We start from the raw sequence: 22,936 nt of genomic DNA, 5'->3' as shown, positions 1-22,936 counted from the left end.
TAAATCGGTCCGGACGGGCTTTGGAGAGCTGCAGAGATAGAGCCAGGCGTAACTGCACCCAAATAAGCTGCTCTCAGTGCAGCTTTACGCAGAGGGACACAGGGCCTAGAAAGTAGTTGTTATTTACTCCCGGTTGATTCTTTTTATGCAAATTGTGTGAAAATAAAGATTAAACAATGGTTTATAGTGGCAGGTGGATCCAAGCTGGGCCAAAAATTGACATTTTGGAAAGTTTGCCTGAATATTTCTTCTGTTTGGCCATTTTCTTCCGCCTTTTTACGGTCTTCTTCTAGTCCTTCATACTTTGTGCTATTTCAACAATTCATATATCAAAACGTGCAGCTTTTTTTGAACTTTATCGGCATTACTTTTCTCTTTTTAACTATTTATACTTTTTAAAATATTTAACTTTTTCACAAAAAATCTCACATTCATCAAAGTCTCAACCTCTCTTCTTCACAACTCCACTGTAGTGTAGGGGTTAGGGTGGATGCTTGCCAACTCTAAGGTCACTGGTTCGAATCCAAGGGAAGAACTCTTGTTATGTTATGTTGAATTCTGCTCTCCTCCCCACCTTCAATTGGTTACAGGTGTTTGTTATCTCCTTGATTACTCATACCAGTTTGCAGCACATCATCACATTACAATGAATGACAACAGTTTTGAAAGCAGTGTGCTCTCTGTAGCCGAGTGGCAGAGTAAAGGTTTAGTGATCATATGGTCATGGGTTCGATTCCTGCCTCAGTCTTTTCACTTCATTGCTTGACTTTTGATTCCAATTATTCAGCTGTCATTGGACAGTCTTTGATTCCTCATAGTATAAAGCTCATTGTAACTCAGGTTCTCTGTGGCCATATGGTTAGTGCTCAGCCTGAAATTCACAGACATTTTCATTCTAAGTCATTCAAGCTTGACTCTCAAGCTTTCTTGATGTTGACAGTGTACAGATCATTAACAGACAACAGTCTCTGCAACTGTGTGTGCACTGTGGCCTAGAGGCAGAGTGGAAGTCTAATGACCATGAGGATGTGGGTTCGATTCTGACCTTGGTCAAACATTTGTATGGTGATCACAGTTTGCACTATTTGCTAATTCTGCAACAGCGTTCAGTTGCTATCAGCAGTCACACCATTTCCATTCTTGGAAATGCTTTTTCTAGTTTGTAATAAAATCTCAATAATTTTGTCCTGCTTCAATTAATCAGAATCAACCACTGCAGAGACAATGTTCATATGTTGTACTATGATTTTATAGAGAGTTTGAGCTTTATTAGCATCATTCTGAAGGACACTCATCAAAGATATGATTTATTTTTAGGCGAACATTGAATTTATTTAATTTTTTCTGTGTGCCATCTAAATTTACTCTTCACCAGTAACACATATACTGAAATCAGCAATTTCTAATTTTTTCCCTTTACTATGACACCAAAAATATTCAAACAAACCTTGTGGTTGCAGAGATATACTCATTTTATTATGGATATGCAATTTTAAATTAACGGATAAACTTTTAGAACAATTTGCTACTGTAAAGGATGCAAATAAATAATGTTAGCTAAAAGTTAGGCTAATGCCACTGCAAAACCTCAAAATCTTTCCAAGAATATTTGTCTTATTTCTAGTCAAAATGTCATTTCTAGTCAAAATAAATCAAATTATACTTAAAATAAGACTCATCACATAAAAAAGTAGCTTGTTTTTAGACACTTTTTACTTCTTTCAAGCATATTTTCACTTGAAATATGTAGAAAAATCTGATAGTGGAGCAAGTTTTTCTTTCTTACAGTATTACATGCACAAAAAACTTTTTTCTACTTACTTCAAGTGAAAATTTGTTTGAAACAAGTGAAAATGATCTAAAAACAAGTTAATTTTTCTTTTTTCTTCTTGGGAAGATTTGGAGTTTTTGCAGTGTGGATAAACATGGTTAGCTAAAAGTAATGAAATCCTTTAAATAGGTAGCTTATAATCACACATGCTTTGGTAAAAAAGGGTTTGATGAACATAAAAATAAAAATAAAACTAACATAAACTAGAAAAGCAACAGTTAAAGCAACAGGCTCAGTGGACTCTCCCAGCAACAACCCACCGTCTGTTGCTGTTGGGAGGGAAGTGATGTCAGTGGATCACAGATCGACACACACAATGGGGGATCCACTGAGCCAGGGCCCAGCCTATCTGATGTCAGAGACAGTGTGTGTGTGTGTGTGTGTGTGTGTGTGTGTGTGTGTTTCTGTGTGTGTGTGTGTGTGTGTGTGTGTGTGTGTGTGTGTGTGTGTGTGTGTGTGTGTGTGTGTGTGTGTGTGTGGTATGCTATCGGGCTCCTGTCTGTCTCACTGTACTGCTGACTGCTGGTTTTCTGCACAATAACTGCCATGCATTGCCTGTTGTACAGTCACAAGAACATGTGTGTGTGTGTGTGTGACTGTGTGTAACTGTGTGTGTGTCTGTGTGTAACTGTGTGTGTGTGTGTGTGTGTTACAGTGAGCCCTGCCAGAGCAGATTAAGTTAAGCAAAGCATCTGATTTCCCTGTAAACCGGTGTTGTGTCTGTGTGACGTTCCTGCGGCTGCACTTCTGTGAAGCCGTTGCTCTTTCTTCGATCCTGTGGTCATGTTTTTCTTTTTTTTTCTGTTTTTCTGCGAGTAGGGCTATCATCCTGGACCTCAGTCCTCCAGTTCTTCATCCTGGCTACTCACTCTCCCGCTGTGGCCGACTAAAGTATCAACTGACGTACTCTAAATAACGGTTTGTCTGTGTCACTTAACCACTTGACCAGGGCAACGCTTTCTCACAATATGCAGGACACGCAGCGATAACACTAACATATCTACTGCTGCTGCTGCTGCTGCTGCTGCTAAACAAGAAGAGGAAGAGGAATAAAAGGCTTTTACATGTGATAATAATTATCACTGAGAGCCAACAGGATCATATTTATGACCGGATTAAAGGGATAGTTCACCCAATTCAAATTTCACTCATCTACTCACCCTCATGTCAACTAAGAGCTGTGAGAATTTTCAGAGTCCAGTTTTAGAGTTCAGTTTCTTCTCCCCCCCCCCCCCCTCCGGGGGGGGGGGAGGTCCGTGCAGCAGTATCTGTCCATATAATGGTTGTGAATGGATACCACTTTTCTTGGTTCAAAAAGACACACCAAAAAACATCCAGATACCTCCATGCTGCTCGTCTGTAATGTCCCTCTTGTATTGAAGCCCCAACATGAGAAATTGTTCCGAAAAAAATTAAATAAGTCTATATTTTTAGCTTGTTTCGTAGCGGAAACTCCCAGTGTCTCGGTTCACTGCTCTTCCTGTGTCAGTGCAAATCTCGCATGATTTGCATGGACCGGCGGAACAATTTCTCATTTCGGGGCTTCAATACAAGACGGACATTACATACAAGCAGCATGGAGGTATTTGGATGTTTTTTGTTTTCTGCAGGAGGCTGGAAAGGCAGATGAGGAAAGAAGGAGCACTGCCATAATATAAACACTATTTGTTAAAGCCTGTGCAATAAAACATTTGAAACCATTTCATTCCATTCAATTCATTTTAGGCTATTTTAAGACTGTTTTGTCATTATAACCCCATCATTTATTTAGTCCAAAAGATTTTTTAAAAAGTTTAAAAGTAATCCAAGCTTCACAAACAATTAGATTCTTGGTGTTTTATTTCGACTTTGCCCTGTTGAAAATCCATCAGAAGGGGTCTGAACGGTCCAGACTGTGGAGTTGCAGTTTTACAGTCAACCAGTAGGGGTCTCTACAAGGGGTCTGAACGTGCGGGTCTGAATCTGCGGTCTCCGGGTCTGCAGAGACATACTATTGCATGTCGAGGCTTCAATACAAGAGGGACATTACAGACGAGCACTATGGAGGTATTTGGATGTTCTTTGGTGTGTACTTTTTGGACGAAGAAAAGTGGTATCCTCGATTCACAACCATTAGTCTTAGTCGACATGAGGGTGAGTGAAATTTGAATTTTGGGTGAACTATCCCTTCAAGAAATCAGTGTTGAATGGAGAAGGCTTTGGTAATATAATGGCCCTGCGTTACGTAGCTGACAGATTAGTCATTATAAATTGGGTTTTGTGTATTTTTCTTATTATTGTATCATCATTTGGCTCCTTAGACGATATCTGAACAGGTCAGAGTTCACACTGCATCACTACAATTAGCATATTTCTACTGTCTTCTCTTCTTGCATGATACAACTGACAGATCTGGGAAAAGAAACTTCCTGGAACAACTTCAGTATGAATGACGAAGCTGTTTCCTCTTTGCAGCTCAATAACAATCAATAAACCTATTACCTTTTACATCATATTTTTTTTACACATTTGGCTTCACTTTGGGGTAAAAAACAAGTGACTTCAGTCTGTAGGTGCAGCAGGGAGGGAGAGACTGGATCAGGAAGTGCAGCATTTATAATATGACACTGTACATTCTCATCACTGCTTTATTTTCTAAAAAGCTGTTTTACTTTGTTCAGTAAACATGTCAAACAGTGAAATGTTTCTGGTTTGCACCACATCAGACGCTAACGGGACTTTCCCAATTTATTTTTACTTTATTTTTTTTTGTTTTTTGCCGCTTTTTGCTCGGTGTGGAAAACGCAGAATCACGATAACGCATTAAAATACCATTAATTAATAAGCCCAATGCAATACGGATAGGATAAAGAGATGTACAGTAGTTTTATTTCTAGGTGATATTGCACATATACTGTATGTTCCTGTGTGTGTGTGTGTGTGTGTGTGTGTGTGTGTGTGTGTGCGCTACAGCTGTGAGGCCTCAGGAATCTCCCTGACTCAGTGTGGGATAGAGATTTGTCATGTTGCTCAGGAACAGGAAGCAGGAAATCCCAATCTTGCCTTTTTTTTTTTCTTTCTGCGTTGCGATGAGAAGAAGTGATCACCGCTGACACGTCTTTTCTTGCATTCAACAAAAAAAGAAAGAAAAAAAGGATTTATTACAAGAAAGAACAGTGTCAAAAAAAAGCAGAATCCTGGAGAATCTCTGGTGCCAATATGAGATCTCTCCTCTTTTGGCCCAAAGCCTTAAAGGGATAGTTCAGCATTTTGGCAAATTGCCCCATTGCCACAATCCCTATAGTCATAGCAGTAGGTTCGTTACCTTTAATTGTCGGTGCAAGCTGTTTCTAGAACGGCGGAGCAGAGCGGCGAGCTGCTCAGAGCTACGCTACGGAGGCTCATGGGATTTCTTGGTTTCCCTCATCATCAAACTCATCAAATACACAATCCAACAACTCCACAACGCTCTGGTGGACAAGTTGTGAGCTGCACATTCACCACGCTATGAGATAATAACACAACGTTACCAGACAGAGTTGTTTTAGAGGGAAATACAGAGACTGTTGATGAAAAACTGTCCCTGAAGGCAACGTGCATCAGCGGTTTTGCATGAATTTCCCTCTAAAACAACTCTGTCTGGTAACGTTGTGTTATTATCTCTCTGAGCAGCTCACGGCTCTGCTCCGCCTTTCTAAAAACCACTTGCACCGACAATTAAAGGTAACGAACCTACTGCTATGACTATAGGGATTATGGCAATGGGCCAATTTGCCAAAATGTTGAACTATCCCTTTCACCTCTGACCTAAACGTTTAGCATTTTAGGCCAAACAAAGCATTAATTCACATTATGACAGGTTATTTTCCTTAAAGCAGATATCAGTGGAATGTTTTTGTTAATATAAGTCCTAAATAGTCCTATTTTCCGTCAGCAATCACTTACATGAAGTATTTCAGCCTAAACACGAGTCTCTCCGTCACTCTGCTCTGCTGTAACCCGAGGAGAAAATTTTCCTTGTGGGATACAAGTGTTATCCAATGAGGGGAGAGAACGGCATGAAGGGCTGTGTGTGCAGCCAAGGGATGCGCGTGAATGTGGTGACGTAGCACGAGGACCAATTGATGCCTGACAAGGGCGGGGGCTGCTAACTCATGGTGCGTTCAAGGAAACTCGTACTTTGTGTTTTTCCTTCCTGTGAAGTCATACCAGTTCGATCTGGTACGAGTTCACGGGTCGGAAGTTACGAGTGGCCGTTATAGGGAACTTTCACAGACAACAGGACGGTAAAAACACGAGCTACGGGTTACCTGGAACGCTACCAAGTCGTAGTTGTGACTTGAAGCTGTAACTTACGGTTTCAAAAGCCTGCCTTGAACACAGCATTAGCCGAAACGGCCGTGCCGCTGTTATCTGCTTTAAGCAAGATAAGAACATACCTGCACTGCAAAAACTCAAAATCTTTCCAAGAATATTTGTCTTATTTCTTGTCAAAATGTCTCATTTCTAGTCCAAACTAATCTCTTTCCATTTTAAATAAGACTCATCACCTAAAAAGTAACTTGTTTTTAGATCATTTTCACTTGTTTCAAACAAATTTTCACTTGAAATAAGTAGAAAAATCTGCCAGTGAAAGCAAGTTTTTTGTGCTTGTAAGAAGAAAGAAAAACTTGCTCCACTATCAGATTTTTCTACTTATTTCAAGTGAAAATAGACTTGAAATAAGCCAAAAGTGTCTAAAAACAAGCTGCTTTTTAATGTGATGAGTCTTATTTTAAGTAGAATGCGATGTATTTTGACTAGAAATGACATTCTGACTAAAAATAAGACAAATATTCTTGGTAAGATATTTGATTTTTTGCAGTGTGAAGATAAAAGTAAAGAATTTCAGGTGGATAATATTAATAATAATACACTACAGCGTAAAACCAAAGAGAGAACAGGAAGAGGAGATTAACAGTTTAGTAGCAGATAAAGATCTACACCTACACACATGAGGTGAGGACACACACCTCAGGTTTCCTGCTGCTCACCAGATCAGAGTTGTGTAGTGTTGTGTTGTGCTTGTCAGACACATTCCTCTCCTCCTGTATCACTGCAGCACTGCAATTAGACATCCACACCTCCCTCTCTTTCTCTTTCTTCTCCTCCTCCTCCTCCTCCTCTCCACAGACTGCTCCATTCAGAGCTGACAGGTCCCAACCATCAGAGCGAAACATTACCTAATTATATATATATGTGTGTGTGTGTGTGTGTGTGTGGCTTAATCACACGGCAACAATGGCTGTTTTGTGCAGCTGCTGTATCCAGGCAGCATCAGGGCCTGTGCAGCACACACACACAGACACAGACACACACACAGACACACACATCACCTTGTGTTTCCTTTGGCATCTGCATCACAGGTGAGAGTGGAGGTGGACAGACAGACAGACAGACAGACAGACAGACAGACAGACAGACAGACAGACAGACAGACAGACAGACAGGGCTGGACCGGCCTGTGTGTGTGTGTGTGTGTGTGTGTGTTAGCAGGGCCGTTGTATAGGGGAGAAAGGTGATGATAACTCTAGGGGCCCAGCGCCCAGTGGGGCCCATAAAAAACCCCAGTAGTCTAATCTTTGTATGACTGATTTATTCTGCGTAAGACCCTGACTAATACTCATAGTACACTGTAAAAACTCAACATCTTTCCAAGAATATTTGTCTTATTTCTTGTCCAAATGTCTCATTTCTAGTCAAAACTAATCTCTTTTCCACTTGAAATAAGACTCATCACCTAAAAATTAACTTGTTTTTAGATCATTTTCACTTAAATTCACAATAAATAGAAAAATCTGCCAGTGAAAGTAAGTTTTTTGTGCTTGTAATAAGGAAGAAAAACTTTTTTCCTACTTATTCCAAGTGAAAATCAGCTTGAAAGAAGTAAAAAGTGTCTAAAAACAAGCTACTTTTAATATGATGTGTCTTATTTTAAGTAGAATGAGATTTGATTTGACTAGAAATGACATTTTGACTAGAAATAAGACAAATATTCTTGCTAAGATACTTGAGTTTTTGCAGTGTAATGCTGCATTAGCATCAAAACAAAGAAGGCTAAATAAAAAACGATAATACATACGTAGTCTAAGGAGAAAAAAAAGGAAAAGTTAGGGGGAGGGGCCCACTTTAGTATTCTTTAAGGGGGCCCAGAATTCCTAGCAACGGCCCTGTGTGTTAGTGTGTGTGTGTGTGTGTTGGTTACCAGCAGCAGCTATGTTATCACTGTTACCATCAGTCGACGTTCTTCCTCCCTGATCTGAGCTTTTACGAGCATCAAAGTATTTAAGAGACAAATCCTGCGGGGCCTCGGCTGACAGTAAGAGAAGCTGTGATGTGGTTGAACCCACCGAGCCGTTAGTTAGTCAGCGCAGTGTAAACACAACCTTGAGACAGGTTCAAGTCCGGCTTTTCAAAGTAAAAGCACCTGCAAAATGACACTTAAATTATTATCTCATGTTTTACATTTTATTATAGGCTACAGAAGGATTTATCCTCTTGACTTATGAAGACATACGTTTATTACACTGCAAAAACTCAAAATCTTACCAAGAATATTTGTCTTGTTTCTAGTCAAAATGTCATTTCTAGTCAAAACAAATCTCATTATACGTAAAATCAAATAAAAAGTAGCTTGTTTTTAGACACTTTTTACTTTTTTCAAGTCTATTTTCAGTTTAAATAAGTAGAAAAATCTGATAGTGGAGCAAGTTTTTCTTTCTTATTACAAGCACAAAAAACTTGCTTTCACTGGCAGATTTTTCTACTTATTTCAAGTGAAAATTAGTTTGAAACAAGTGAAAATGATCTAAAAACAAGTTAATTTTTAGGTGATGAGTCTTATTTAAAGTGGAAAGAGATTAGTTTTGACTAGAAATGAGACATTTTGACAAGAAATGACAAGAAAGACAAATATTCTTGGAAAGATTTTGAGTTTTTGCAGTGTGCATATCGGAAATACTCATAGTAAATTGTGTATAATGTAGATGTGTCTAAAAGGTTGTGAGCAGATGTATAATTGATACTTCCAGGTTTATTAAAGCAACATACACATTAAATCTTAAGTTTGTATTCTGTGTTTTCTCATTGACTTTAAATGTGTTAAACTGGCTTCAGATTATTAGATCCTTTATTTCATGAACTGACAGACTTGTGGACACGTTTAGGGTTATATTTAAACATATAATCAACATAGGATGTATAAATTATTATTATTTTGGATATGTTAACATGTTAATGTATGAAAGTGTCACACTTTCTTTACATGCACTCATGGAAAATCTATATACATGTAACTATGTATGAGTATTATTGTGATGCCTTTAACAATGTTTAGTTTATTGTAAGATGCACCAGATCTATCATATATGATGTGATAAATCATTTTTAAATGTTTTGCCATGGAGCCTTTTAATTAAATTTTAAGATTAAACTGAATATCTGCCTCTGAAATGCAGCAGAGTTGAAATATAATAAAACAAATGTTTTCCAAAATGATTAAAGCAGCAAATCACATTATTCTATAACAGATTTGATTATTTCATCAAATCATTTTATCACATGTTCAATCAAGTTTTTTTTTTTCCACCGAGCTAAAGGAAAATTAAATAAGATTTCCGTGTTGTGATGGTCACAATAACATCCAAAAAAACGAGACGTAAAGAGAGAAACAACAACATAAGAGCACATGAAAAAGCTTTATTATCACACCGAGCTTTAACATTAACAAATGTTTAGAGTTTATCTGACTTCAAGCGTAGAACGTGTAAACTATCGAGCAATGCCACGAGGAGGAGGAGGAGGAACTCACTGTTATATAACTTACATAATTTATTAAATATCTTTATTTGGCAGGATTGTACAAGGAAGCAGGAGGAAATACAGAAGTGAGTGAGTGAGTGGAGGGGATGGACATCTCTTTCTTTTTTTTTCTCTTTATCTCCCTGTCTCTCAGAGAGCGAGAAGAGAGTAACACTGGGAACGACAGGAGCGGAAAAAAAAAAACAAAAAAAAAACAACAAAAACAGATTTACAGCTTCATCTGCTTCTAGAGTCGTTGTTGCAGGGAAACATTCAGCTTCTACAAACACAACGACAAAGCGCTGGAGATCGTCAGGGAAGATGCACAGGAATGTAAAGTAGAAGAAAGAAAGAAAACAGTAGAGTGTGTGTGTGTCTGTGTGTGTGTGTTTGTGGTGGAAAAAACCTGGGAAAGTCCTACTGGTCGACTAGACATTCACACTGGGACGGTTTATACACTGTGATGCTCTCTAATACATTCTTTATTGTAAACCAGTAGTTAATACTTCACTACGTCTCCTCTTACTCTTTATCTCTCAGATAAATCACGTCGGAGATTCCTCTTTTCTTTTTTTTCTTTTTTTAAATAGTGGATTTTCTATTTTTTCTTTTATTAATCTGCGATTATCATTTATTCATATATATTTTTGTGTTTTTGTGTGCGTGTAAACAAATCATACAGGACGAACACCTTTAAGATTAATAATAATAATAATAATTATATCACCATTTTGGCAGCCGAGAGGTTTTTTTTTTCCATTTTTTTGTTTAAAAGCAGAGTCACAGACACAAGGCTTCACCTGCAGAGGCCTGAAGCAGAACCGACCAATCACTGCAGCTTGTTTAGGTTAGTGTCGGCCCATACACGAAGAAGGAGGAGGAGGAGGAGGAGGAGAAAGAGGAGGAGGAAGAGGAAGGAGGAGGAAGAGGAAGGAGGAGGTGTAAGTGGAGGTGTATGTGATATATTACACAGAATTCCCACTCATTTTCATTTCTCTAATTTTCCAGGACTTCTCCGTCGCCACGGCCCATTCATGCTTTGGAGAAGTTGTAGTTCGACAGTTGTACTTTATTTTGTACATTCAACCAGTTTGTTTCTACGTATATTTATTCTTTTCTCGCACCCCAAGAAGTCTGATTTAAAGATGTGCAGTCTGTGGCTCTTTAACTTATCTATTAAATAATATCTTAACGTGCGTAGAAATTAAGACAAATTTATCATAGAACAACACAAAAATATGTTGTTTTTGTTTTTAAACTCCACCTAAAGCTTCCAAAGCCTCAAAACGCCAGAAGTCAATTCATTTTCAATGACAGGCCGGCGACACTGAGCGACCAAAGCGTTAACTGGCGTCACCAGACAAGAAGTTGAGCCTTGGTTACCTTTATGGTAATTAGCTACACTGCAAAAACTCAAAATCTTTCCAAGAATATTTGTCTTATTTCTTGTCAAAATGTCTCATTTCTAGTCAAAACTAATCTCTTTCCACTTAAAACAAGACTCATCACTTAAAAATTAACTTGTTTTTAGATCATTTTCACTTGTTTCAAACTAATTTTCACTTGAAATAAGTAGAAAAATCTGCCAGTGAAAGGAAGTTTTTTGTGCTTGTAATAAGAAAGAAAAACTTGTTCCACTATCAGATTTTTCTACTTATTTCAAGTGAAAATCTGCTTGAAAGAAGTAAAAAAGTATATAAAAACAAGCTACTTTTTAATGTGATGAGTCTTATTTTAGGTATAATGAGATTTGTTTTGACTAGAAATGACATTTTGACTAGAAATAAGACAAATATTCTTGGTAAGATTTTGAGTTTTTGCAGTGTATGACGTGGTTCGGCGGCAACCAGTCAGAATAGAGACGTCCTTCGGCTCCCCAAAGACCAGCGCCATCGAACTTTGACGTCTGTCACGTGACGAGCGACCGAAGCGGCTGAAAATATTTTGCCGGTTTGGAAGCCGTCTTGTCTGAAGCGCCAAGTCCTCGAGCATTTTTGACGCTTTGGAAGCTTTTGGTGTGAACGCACAGTCAGTGGAGGTGGATGTGATATATTACAGTGTCTTATTTCTAGTCAAAACAAATCTCATTATACGTAAAATCACATAAAAAGCAGCTTGTTTTTAGACACTTTTTACTTATTTCAAGTCTATTTTCAGTTGAAATAAGTAGATAAATCTGATAGTGGAGCAAGTTTTTCTTTCTTATTACAAGCACAAAAACTTGCTTTCACTGGCAGATTTTTCTACTTATTTCAAGTGAAAATTAGTTTGAAACAAGTGAAAATGATCTAAAAACAAGTTGATTTTTAGGTGATGAGTTTTATTTTAAGTGGAAAGAGATTAGTTTAGACTAGAAATGAGACATTTTGACAAGAAATGACAAGAAAGACATATTGGAAATATGTCTTAGGGTAATTTAGGTCCTGATATATAAAGGTTTGGACCTCACAGCATCGTCTCATCCTCAGGTCCCTCATCAAACAAACAAACACAACAACACAATAAATACAAACACAATCATTTTGGGTGGGTGGGGGTAGGAGGGGGGGCACAAAACAAAAGATATAAATCAAATATAAAAGTGCGGTGTCTCAGCAGAAAAGCTGTAGCTGTTAGTGCATGAGGACGAAGACGTGGGAACTGGTGACTAACTGGTGAGTGTGTGTGTTGGTTGGTTTTTGGGGGCTGGGGAGGGGGGGGGGGGGGCTTCTTGTGGTGTGTGTGTGTATATACAGTACGTGTGTGTGTGTGTGTGTGTGTCAGTGTGTGTGACTGATGTGTGAGTCCAGAGCTGAGCTGCTTTTAATTTGTGGTTTTTTGGGACGAGCAGCTGGACTCGGACTAGAAAAACTCCGTCGTCGTTCGTGTCTGCGTCACTGGATCTTCCCCCCCGAACCGGACACACACACACACACACACACACAGGAGGAGGTGTGTGTGTGTGTGTGTGTGTGTGTGTTGGGGGGGTCACCTCATCATCAGCTACATTTGGCAACAAATTCTCTTTCTCTCTCTTTCTAACTCAGAGCAGCGATTCATGATCCGTTACATTCCCTCTTCCTTCATAAAAAAATAAACTCTGTTTCTTTCTCTTTTTTTTTTTTTTTAAATACTCGACGTTGTGTTTTACTAAGTTTAACAACCATGGCGATTGTTGCTGGGGCGACCGACTAGTGCAGCTGCAGTTGTTGTAGGTGAAGAAGGTGAAAACAGGAAAACACATAGTGCAAATGACTCAACTGCAAAACCTACAGCTGCTGGAGGAAGAGGAGGAGGAGGAGGAACACTGCAAAAACTCAAAATCTTATCAAGAATATTTGTCTTATTTCTAGTCAAAATGTAATTTCTAGTCAAAACAAATCTCATTATACGTAAAATAAGACTCATCACATTAAAAAGTAGCTTGTTTTTAGACACTTTTTACTTCTTTCAAGCAGATTTTCACTTGAAATAAGTAGAAAAATCTGATAGTGGAGCAAGTTTTTCTTTCTTATTACAAGCACAAAAAACTTGCTTTCACTGGCAGATTTTTCTACTTATTTCAAGTGAAAATTTGTTTGAAACAAGTGAAAATGATCTAAAAACAAGTTCATTTTTAGGTGATGAGTCTTATTTTAAGTGATAAGAGGTAAGTTTTGACTAAAAATGAGACAAATATTCTTGGAAAGATTTTGAGTTTTTGCAGTGAAGGAGGAGGAGTAGGAGGAGGAAGAGGTCTTTACAGGTCCATAACAACCAATCAATGAACATACTGATGTGGGACGATGGTCGATTAATACGATTGGTTAACGAGCAGCTGCATCAGAAAACAGCTGATTTTACTTATAATCAGGATTGTTTCCTAAGAACAAAGAATGAATTCATAGAAAATAAAACAAATCATTAGAAGTCTTATTCCCACAGCAGCAGATTAATTAAACATCAACATGTTCAGGTCCAGCTGGTCTCCTCTGGACCACAGGATCAAGTCCAGACCTGATTGGACCCGTGAAGACCGGCGGCGTGAGGAAACACTGAGTGGGTTAATACAGAGATGGAAAAGACGACGATGCACACTGCAAAAACTCAAACTCTTAGCAAGAATATTTGTCTTATTTCTAGTCAAAATGTAGCCTAGAAATCTATCTGCACCCTAGCAGCAGCAGATGTATTTGCTCCCTAGGTGGGTCTATAGAAACGAGCCATAGGAACTTTTTGAGTCTCGAACACCGTTTGTGTTCACCAATCACAGCGCTCTATCTGTTTAGAGAGTCGTTGGGCGGGCTTAACGCCATGACGACATACTTGCGACGGTGCAAAAACATGACAAGACGATAGATGGCTTTGGCAAAGGAATCGTTTGAATCAGCGTTCATGGCATCAACTTTGATTCAATTCAACTTGTCATTTTCTTTGAAAGTCGAGCAAGAAACTGCACTGAAGTCGTTCATTTGGAAGAAGGATGTATTTGGTGTTTTGCCGACGGGATATGGGAAAAGTTTAATCTACCGATGACGTCATCCTGCTCTTTGCTCTGATTGGTCGTAGCGCTACCCTATTGGTGCAGAGGCAGTTTGAAAGACAGCCTTCATCCCGCCCCCTGGACTGAGCCGAGGTCTACCGCTCGTTGCCAGACTAGACATGTTCATGATGTAGTCTGGATGGTCAGGCTAAGTCAAAATGTCATTTCTAGTCAAAACTAATCTCATTCTACCTAAAATATGTATATTTATACATATACATACATAGTTACACATAAAAAGTAGATTGTTTTTAGACACTTTTGACTTATTTCAAGTCTATTTTCACTTGAAATAAGTAGAAAAATCTGACAGAGGAGCAAGTTTTATTACAAGCACAAAAAACTTTGCTTTCACTGGCAGATTTTTCTACTTATTTCAAGTGAAAATTAGTTTGAAACAAGTGAAAATGATCTAAAAACAAGTTGATTTTTAGGTGATGAGTCTTATTTAAAGTGGAAAGAGATTAGTTTTGACTAGAAATGAGACATTTTGACATGAAATAAGACAAATATTCTTGGAAAGATTTTGAGTTTTTGCAGTGTGATGATGATGACGATGATGGGTGTCAGTGTGTTGGATTGTTTCTGATAATACAAGGGTGTGTGTGTGTGTGTGTGTGTTTGGTCGCAGCAGCAGCAGCAGCAGCACGGAGGTGAGTTGAGCAGCGAGCTGTGGGCGTGATGACATCATCATGGCCCAGCAGCATGATGGGGATTCCCTAACACAAAACACATTCTCCTCCTCTCAGCTCACTGGGCTGGGTCTCTCTCTCTCTCTCTGTTTCTCTCTGTCTGTCTGTCTCTCCGTCTCGAGGTGTGAGGGCTTCAAATCAAAGTGTAGGTGGGCGGTGGCGGCGGGGGAGGAAGGGAGGGAGGGAGGGAGGGAGGAGGAGGAGGAGGAGGAGGAGGAGGGGGGGAGATGTTTGACTAAATCAACACAGATCTGATTTATACAGCTGGATAATTAACGAAAACTTTTGAGGAGAGAACAGAGGGTGGAAAGAAAAACAAGAAGAAAACACAGGAGGAGTTTCTGTGTGTGTGTACATGTGTGTGTGTGTGTGTGTGTGTGTGTGTGTGTCTCGCATGCTACACACACACACACACACACGCACACACATAACTGCTCACATTCATGAGAGTTAAGTTGGATCGGCTGATTTTATGTATGGCGCCATCTAGAGGCCGTGGAGTTTGCAAAGTTTGGAACTGAAGGGAGGAGAAGAGGAGGAGGAGGAGAAGAGAGGAGGAGAAGAATAGAGGAGGAAGAGGAGTAGAAGAAGAGAGGAAGAGGAGGAGGAGGAAAAGAGAGGAAAAGGAGGAGCTAGGCGTGCTCCAGGAGCCACTGGAAGAGGGGGACTCGGTGCGGCTCTCTGCCCGCCGGCGGAGCCTCTTCTCTGGGTGCGGCCGGGCCGTGGAGCCCCTGGTGGCCCTGGTTCTCTTCACAGTAGCGCAGCAGCGTGTGCAGCAGCTCGCCCACCCTCCACCTCCGCTCCCGCAGCCGCTGCACCACCGCAGGCAGCTGCAAAACACAACACAACACAACACACCGGGCTGTCACACACCTCCGTCACAACAACAACAACTCTTCACTGCTTCTCTGAGAAGCTTCGTTTTGAATCACAGACTGAAAAACTGTCTTCGGATAAAACAATACTGAGTACAATACTGAAAGAAAGAAGGAAGTAAAAAGACAGAGAAAGGTGGTAGAAAGAAAGAAAGAAAGAAAGAAAGAAAGAAAGAAAGAAAGAAAGAAAGAAAGAAAGAAAGAATATTGTAATATAATATAATTTTTGTTCTGAGACTGAATAATGTTACTTTCTTAGTAAATGTACGTTCAATTTAGGGCCATTGGCTTTGAATTTTTGGAAGAATTTTAGTGAAATTTCTGGAAAAAAGTGGCAACATTTTTCAAAAAGAAAATAAAAAAACATTCTAGAAAAAAAAAGTAAAAAAAAAAAAAAATGGTGAAATTGATCAAAAACAGTTTTAAAATTTGAGAAAAAAAAAGAAAAAAAAAGAGTAAAAATTCTAATTCTCAAACAAAAAATTAAAAATGTCAAGAAAGATTGGTAAAAAAAATAAGTTTTAAAAATTCTAGGAAAAAGTGGTAAAATTTCAAGAAAAAGTTGGAGACCCCCTTGAACCCACTTTGAGAACAACTGTCATCAACTATTCGATATTTTATTTCATTGAAAGACTATTTCATTATTAAAAAAAATCTCTAAAACATAAAATACTCTTAAAGCCTGAGGAGTTGTGATGTTGTTGAGCAAATAAATATTCAAATTTCAGAAGTTTTGACGATATTTTTTTACAGACAAAATAACTGTAATTGCCTTAAAGGGATAGTAGCATTTTTTAAAGTGGGGTTGTATGATCTACAAATAGCCCCTAAGTACTTTAATTGCAGTAGAAGACTCTCTGCACTCCTCCTGTTAGCAACGCCAGCCCATAATAGCCCTGCCCAGAGATTTACAACATACAGTGTTGTGAACAGACCCAAAGAAACGGCCTATTTTCACGGCCTAAAAGAGGTTTTACCTGAAAAAAAATACACAGTTCCATTGTTCACTATAATATAATATTTTCCAGCCCTTCAAAGTGCAGGAAAAACACAGTTTTTATTTGGACCTAACCAACTGCTGATCGGCGTGCGCTAACCCTGGGCGGAGGGATACGTGAGTTGGTTAGGTCCAAATAAAAACTGCATTTTTCCTACACTTTTTTTTCAGGTAAAACCTCTTTTAGGCCGCGAAAATAGGCCGTTTCTTTGGGTCTGTTCACAACACTGTATGTTGTAAATCTCTGGGCAGGGCTATTATGGGCTGGCGTTGCTAACGGGAGGAGTGCAGAGAGTCTTCTACTGCAATTAAAGTACTTAGGGACTATTTGTAGATCATACAACCCCACTTTAAAAAAATGTTACTATCCCTTTAATACACACAGAAAGTACTGAAGAGCTACTGTTTCATATCGGTTCAATGTGAAGCTGCCTGTTTCTACTGATACTGATACTGAAGATGAAGATGAAGATGTCGTCACCTGCTGCAGCTCTCGGTCTGGACTCATGAGGATCTGCGGGACGTCGGCCATGGAGGCGGCGGCCCACTGCAGCAGGATGCGGAGCTGGGGGTCCGGGGCCGGGGGCTGGGGGCCGCGGCTCGGCTCCCTCACGTCAGAGTTGAGGACCAGCAGCCCGGTCCTGGTGGGGGGCGGGGGGGGCTGCTGCAGCTGGGTCCGGTCCACACACAGCGTCCCTGCAGACACACACACACACACACACGTCAGTCCACTGAGGGTCCGGTCTGCTGGTTCCCACGCTCCCGTCAACCCCTACGAATTGGGACACCCCTTCAACAATCACATACGTCATCGTCATCACATACACTGCAAAAACTCAAAATCTTATCAAGACTATTTGTCTTATTTCTAGTCAAAATGTCTAATTTCTAGTCAAAACTAATCTCATTCTACTTAAAATAAGACTCATCACATTAAAAAGCAGCTTGTTTTTAGACACTTTTTACTTCTTTCAAGCATTTTTTCACTTGAAATAAGTAGAAAAATCTGATAGTGGATTGAAGTTTTTCTTCCTTATTACAAGCACAAAAAACTTGCTTTCACTGGCAGATTTTTCTACTTATTTCAAGTGAAAATTTGTTTGAAACAAGTGAAAATGATCTAAAAACAAGTAGATTTTTAGGTGATGAGTCTTATTTTAGGTGGAAAGAGATTAGTTTTGACTAGAAATGAGACATTTTGACAAGAAACAAGACAAATATTCTTGGAAAGATTTGAGTTTTTGCAGTGTAAGCAACACGTGACGAGCTTTTGCCACAAATCCTCTATTCAACACCATGTTAACTTAATAAAATCAAATTTAATGCAGACTGATCGGTTCATTGTAAAACATTTATTTATTGAAGTAAATGTGGTGATTTCTGTACGTATAGGCTACAGAGCCCCGAGGCAGTGCTGCTCCTCTGTCCAAAACACACATGAAGCTTCACTTTTAATTCAAACAAATTAATGCGACTGCTGCCACAATTGTTAGATTTCATCAATGAGACCAACATTTATCTGCTAAAAAGAATGAAACCACCCGGCGGTAAACCTCTAAAAAACCTGCGGGTAAGTTAATTAGCTTTTTCTCCCCCGGGATGACGACGGAGGTTGGCCGGCTGACAAGCTCTCCGGACGGGTGGTGTCTCTGTGACGAGCCGTTGATCTGCTCCACAGGTGGAGCTTCACTTCTCCCAAAAACATCGGAGCAAACGTCTAAACAGCCGTCATTTGGATAAACCGACCGCACATTGGGGATCTAAACAGCTACTTTCTCGCATGAAAAAATATTAAAACTTAAAGGGACAACGAGGAGTTTCTATTTGGTTATAAAAACGTCTCACGTTAATGTGGATGAATCTACGTTACCACTTGTTAATGGGCTCATTTTAGATAAATATATCGTTTTGTCTCTATGGTTATTTTGTTATTATTAGTGGTGGTGGAAATGCTGGGCGAGCCGACCAGCATTTCTTTACTTTTGGTTTCGCGGCGAGTCATGAGAATAACGTCGCCGAATCGCCGTTTATGGTGGGAACTACGACGGTATGTGATCGTCTTCCAACCTCTGACTTTAATTCTTGATGAATGAAAACATGAGTCTGTCTTGCGCCGGTCAAAGAATTTCACGGTGCGGATGCTCATAAATGTAGTATGAAAACACTTCGCTTTTCCAAAACTCCTCGTTGTCCCTTTAACAAAGTGACGTAATAACAGCGCTTACAGGCTAGCGAGAAATAAAACAGCTGCCGGTTGCCGCGAGATGCATTCTGGGAAACTTGTAATACCCCTCGGTTTGAAGTGTGCCTCTGAAAAATCTCAGTTTGAAGGGCCAGATAGCCCGACCACTTCCCCCTAACCCTCGTCTGAACCAGAATCGGGACACCACCACTTCACGTGAACGCGCAACACGAAGGGGTAGTAGGGCCGAGGGGGGAACTGGAATTCACCCAGACCGTCTGATCATGAGCGACAGAGGAGGGAGTGGAGTCTGAGGACGGGGGCGGTGGAATCCCCCCCCAGTCTGATCTGAAGGAAACGTCTCAGACTCAGAGACAGACAGAGAGAGAGAGGTCGACCTCAAATTAGGAGAGGGGCCCCATCATCATCATCATCATCATCATCATCATCATCATCATCGCTGACCTCCCTCCTCACCTCCTCCTCCACTGTCCTACAGAATCAGAGCCACACGGATACTAGGGATGGGCATTTTGAATAATTTTCTAACCGAGTAACCCTCACCTGGTGTTACCCGGGTAACCGAATACTGTAATAGAGGGTATGCACATGACGTCACGGTACTCGGAAGTCGCTGTGGAACGTCCACTGAGTGGCAAAAAGACGAGTGGCAGAGCCGCTGAAGTTTAAAAACGAGCAAGTAACGAAGCGATTTTCTCCGAGCCAAAAGCTTCCAAAGCGTCAAAAACGCCGGAAGTCAATTCATTTTCAATGAGCACCCGGCGACACTGAGCGTCCAAAGCGTCAACAGGCGTCGCCGCGCTTCCAAAGCGTCCAAAGCGTCACCAGATGAGAAGTTGAGCCGTGGTTAACTTTAGGGTAATTAGCTATGACGCGGTTAAGCGGCAACCGGCCGTTTTGGGAGCTGTCTTGTCTGACGCCCACCCTCGAGCGTTTTTGACGCTTTGGAAGCTTTTGGTGTGAACGCACAGTTACATTCAAGAACTTGTTCTCAATGACGGAAAGTAAATTCACTGGAGCGATGGATCAGCTGTGTTTACAGTTTCAGGTGTCGTAGTTCTGATGTTTAGACAGATACATTAGTCCTCTAACACATCCTACAGTTTGACTGGTCAGAGTTTTTCCAGAATAAAAGCAGCTCGTGTTTTAGTGTCGGGAGTCAGTGTCAGGACGACAGTAACAGTTGTAATCTCGTCCCTCTGCACAGTAACAGTGAGCCTGTCAGTCACTCTGCCGGCACCGCGGTCACACTGTGTGTTGCTATGGTTACAGGAAGTGTCCGTGGAGCAGACGGTTTTGTGGAGCTGGTTGTCGATTCCTTTTGACATCAATTTTTATAAGATATTTTATCCAGTTTATGAGTCCATCGCTATCCGCCAGCATGTTGAGGGACGCTTGTTTTGCCACTCAGTCCGATCGAACGGGGCGTTGTCGAGGGCAACGTGACGTAAACGCATACCCTCTATAAAAATAGAATGAGGTCATGTCTGACAGACAGAGCGCAGCCGGGGCATAAAGCGCCACACAGCGTCGTCAGACAAAATATCAGCTCTGACACGACTCCCCAGTCAACATTTATAATTAATTAATTTATAATATTTATAATCCACTTCTAATGTTTGGAGTTTGAACCCAGCGGGGAAGCTTTCTGTCTTCTTCTCTGTTTTATGGTGTTGATGTGTGGCAGTGTTACAGCGCCACACATTGAACTACAGTGGAAACGATGACGTGTTTACGGAGAACGAACAAGAAAAAGATGGTTTTGTTTTGGGTGAAGCTGTGTTTCCGTGCGGACGAGGCCTCGGACTCAGACAGGAAAACGGTCCTTACCACTGGACTCCTCCTTGACCTCGGTCTCCTTGTCCTCCGTGTTGTCGCTGTTGGAGGAGAGAAACACCACATGTCAGCGCTCAACATCCACAATCCAGCATCAGACATCAATCAGAGGCAGCGAGCCGAGCGCCGAGTGTTTCCAGTAAAGTTTCAGCGTCTTTTTTTGTCTTGTCTCAGAGACTTCAGAAACTTCACAGTGAAAGTTGATTTTTCCGACTCGGTATCCTCGGTGTCAATTGTGCAAATATTTGCTGTGTGACGTGCCGACGGGTAAACAGTCATTTCTGCACTTTATAAGATTGTTAATCACAGTGTTGTTGACACAGCCCACGGCTACAGACACACAGGCTCTGGATGATATCGGTGAGCATAAAGGCTGCACTCAGACAGACACAGGATGAGTTCATGGACCGTACGGACTTTCAGCTTTGTCTAATTGAGGAGTATAAACCCACCGACCACCACCGCTGTGCTGCCTTCACTGTCTGGATGTTGCATCTGAGCTTGTTTCCAGTTATTGAAATGTTGGGAAGTGACTAAACCACAAACCTGAATCTGTGAGAAACCTGCCACCTAATGGCAGACCCTGAACTCACCACACACTGTGTTTATATTGATTGATAATTACAAATATCTTCATTGTGACGATGCATTTGCTGAAAGCTTCTATCATCATCTAATCCAGTGAATTTCAGATTTGACAGATGAGGCTGCAGCAGCTGTTCAGGTGTCACACACATGTAAATCTGTTTACGTCTACATTTTCCCTCAGAACAAAAGTTTGATTTTGTTCTTCTTATTATCGTTTCATAACTTTATTTTCTCTTCTCCTGCTCTGAGCTTCAGCCGTGGTGACAGACCTCACTGGACTTTCTGTACTTTGTAAATGTTTTACATCCCTTCAGTGAAATGTCATTTTTGTGCCGTTACTTCCTGATTCAGGCAATAAATACGTGAATAATTTACATTTTCGTTTCAGCTGGCGTTAGAGAAAAGTGAATTCTGGTGTTTTATCAGAACTATAAGAACAAAAATGCAGCAGCTGTTTCCAGTTCAACAGGTGTTTCCCAAGTGGCTGCACGGATCTAAACACACAGGAATCCAAGTGTCTGAAAAGGTGCAGCAGCTCTGTTCATTCCTGTGAGTGAGAATGAAGAGCCAGAGTTTATAAACCTGCAGCACTGCTCTGTGTGTGTGTGATGCATTGCTGGTGGGTTTATACCGGTGACAGCTACTCATGCAGAATATAGAAACATCACAAAATGACTCGATGGAGCAAACACAAGCAATGTAGAAGCAGCAGAACTGACAGGCTGGCATTAGCATCAACTGTGTGTGTTATATTTAGAGTCATGCACAGGGGGGGGTGGGGGTTCCTAGTATGAGACAAAGTACAGCTACAGCAAAGTACAGTCTAGCAAGCGGGAGACCAGGATTCGAATCCGATGTGAATTTCTTTTTTAGCATTAAAGGGATATCCATCCATCCATCCATCCATCATTCACTCATTATCTCCTCCCCCTCATGTGGACTAAGGGCTGGGAGAAGTTTCAGAGTCCTCCGTGGCTTCTCTGAGTTACAGGGGGTCTTGGCGTAGCAGTGCATGTCCATATAACGGTTGCTAATGGATACCAACTGTCTTCGTAACAAAAAGACACACCAAAAAACATCCAAATACCTCCATGCTGTTCGTATGTAATGTCCATCTTGTATTGAAGCCCCGAAATTGCAAAAAATTGTCCAGAAAAAAATGAAATAAGTCTATATTTCAAGCTTGTTTGCAGCGGGTTAGGGTTAGGGTTAGCTCCTCTTCCTGGTCCGTCCACATCTCTCCAAAAATATTGTTTTGGAAAAAAGTGATAAAAATTCTCAAAAAAAAAAAAAAAGTTTTTAAAAAGATTCTAGAAATAAAGTGGTAAAAATTTCTCAAAAAAAGTTTCAAGAAAAATTTTGAAAAAGTGGTAAAACTTCTCAAAAAAAAAGTGGTAAAAAAATTCTCAAAACAAAAAAAAAGTTTTAAAAATCTAGAAAAAAAGTGGTAAGATTTACCCGTAATCTCTTGTTTATGACAGATAAGACTACACAGATATACACATGGTAACATGGTGTGGAAGCTCCTCTTCCCGGTTTGTCAAATTTGGACGAACCGGGAAGAGGAGCTTCGAGAAGCTTCCGCTACAAAACAA

General features: G+C 40.3%; 1 protein-coding gene across 1 annotated transcript in view; it reads right to left on the bottom strand.

Moving 5' to 3' along the window:
• Nucleotides 1-14,549: 14,549 nt before the first annotated feature.
• Nucleotides 14,550-22,936, bottom strand: part of akap11 (A kinase (PRKA) anchor protein 11) — a 59,959-nt gene continuing 51,572 nt past the window's right edge. The window contains exons 21-23 of the mRNA XM_085765057.1: nucleotides 20,748-20,794; nucleotides 17,196-17,410; nucleotides 14,550-15,672 (exon numbers count right to left, since the gene is read on the bottom strand). Of these exons, the coding sequence (XP_085621183.1) occupies nucleotides 15,475-15,672; nucleotides 17,196-17,410; nucleotides 20,748-20,794 (460 nt within the window). The 3' untranslated portion in view covers nucleotides 14,550-15,474. The remainder of the gene's footprint in view (nucleotides 15,673-17,195; nucleotides 17,411-20,747; nucleotides 20,795-22,936) is intronic.

The sequence above is a fragment of the Trachurus japonicus genome, chromosome 21, assembly GCF_045865225.1.
Source record: "Trachurus japonicus isolate A0001 chromosome 21, Traja_1.0".
NCBI lineage: Eukaryota > Metazoa > Chordata > Actinopteri > Carangiformes > Carangidae > Trachurus > Trachurus japonicus.
The sequence above is the reverse complement of the archived record's forward strand: the minus strand, read 5'-3'. Positions and strand labels throughout refer to the sequence as shown.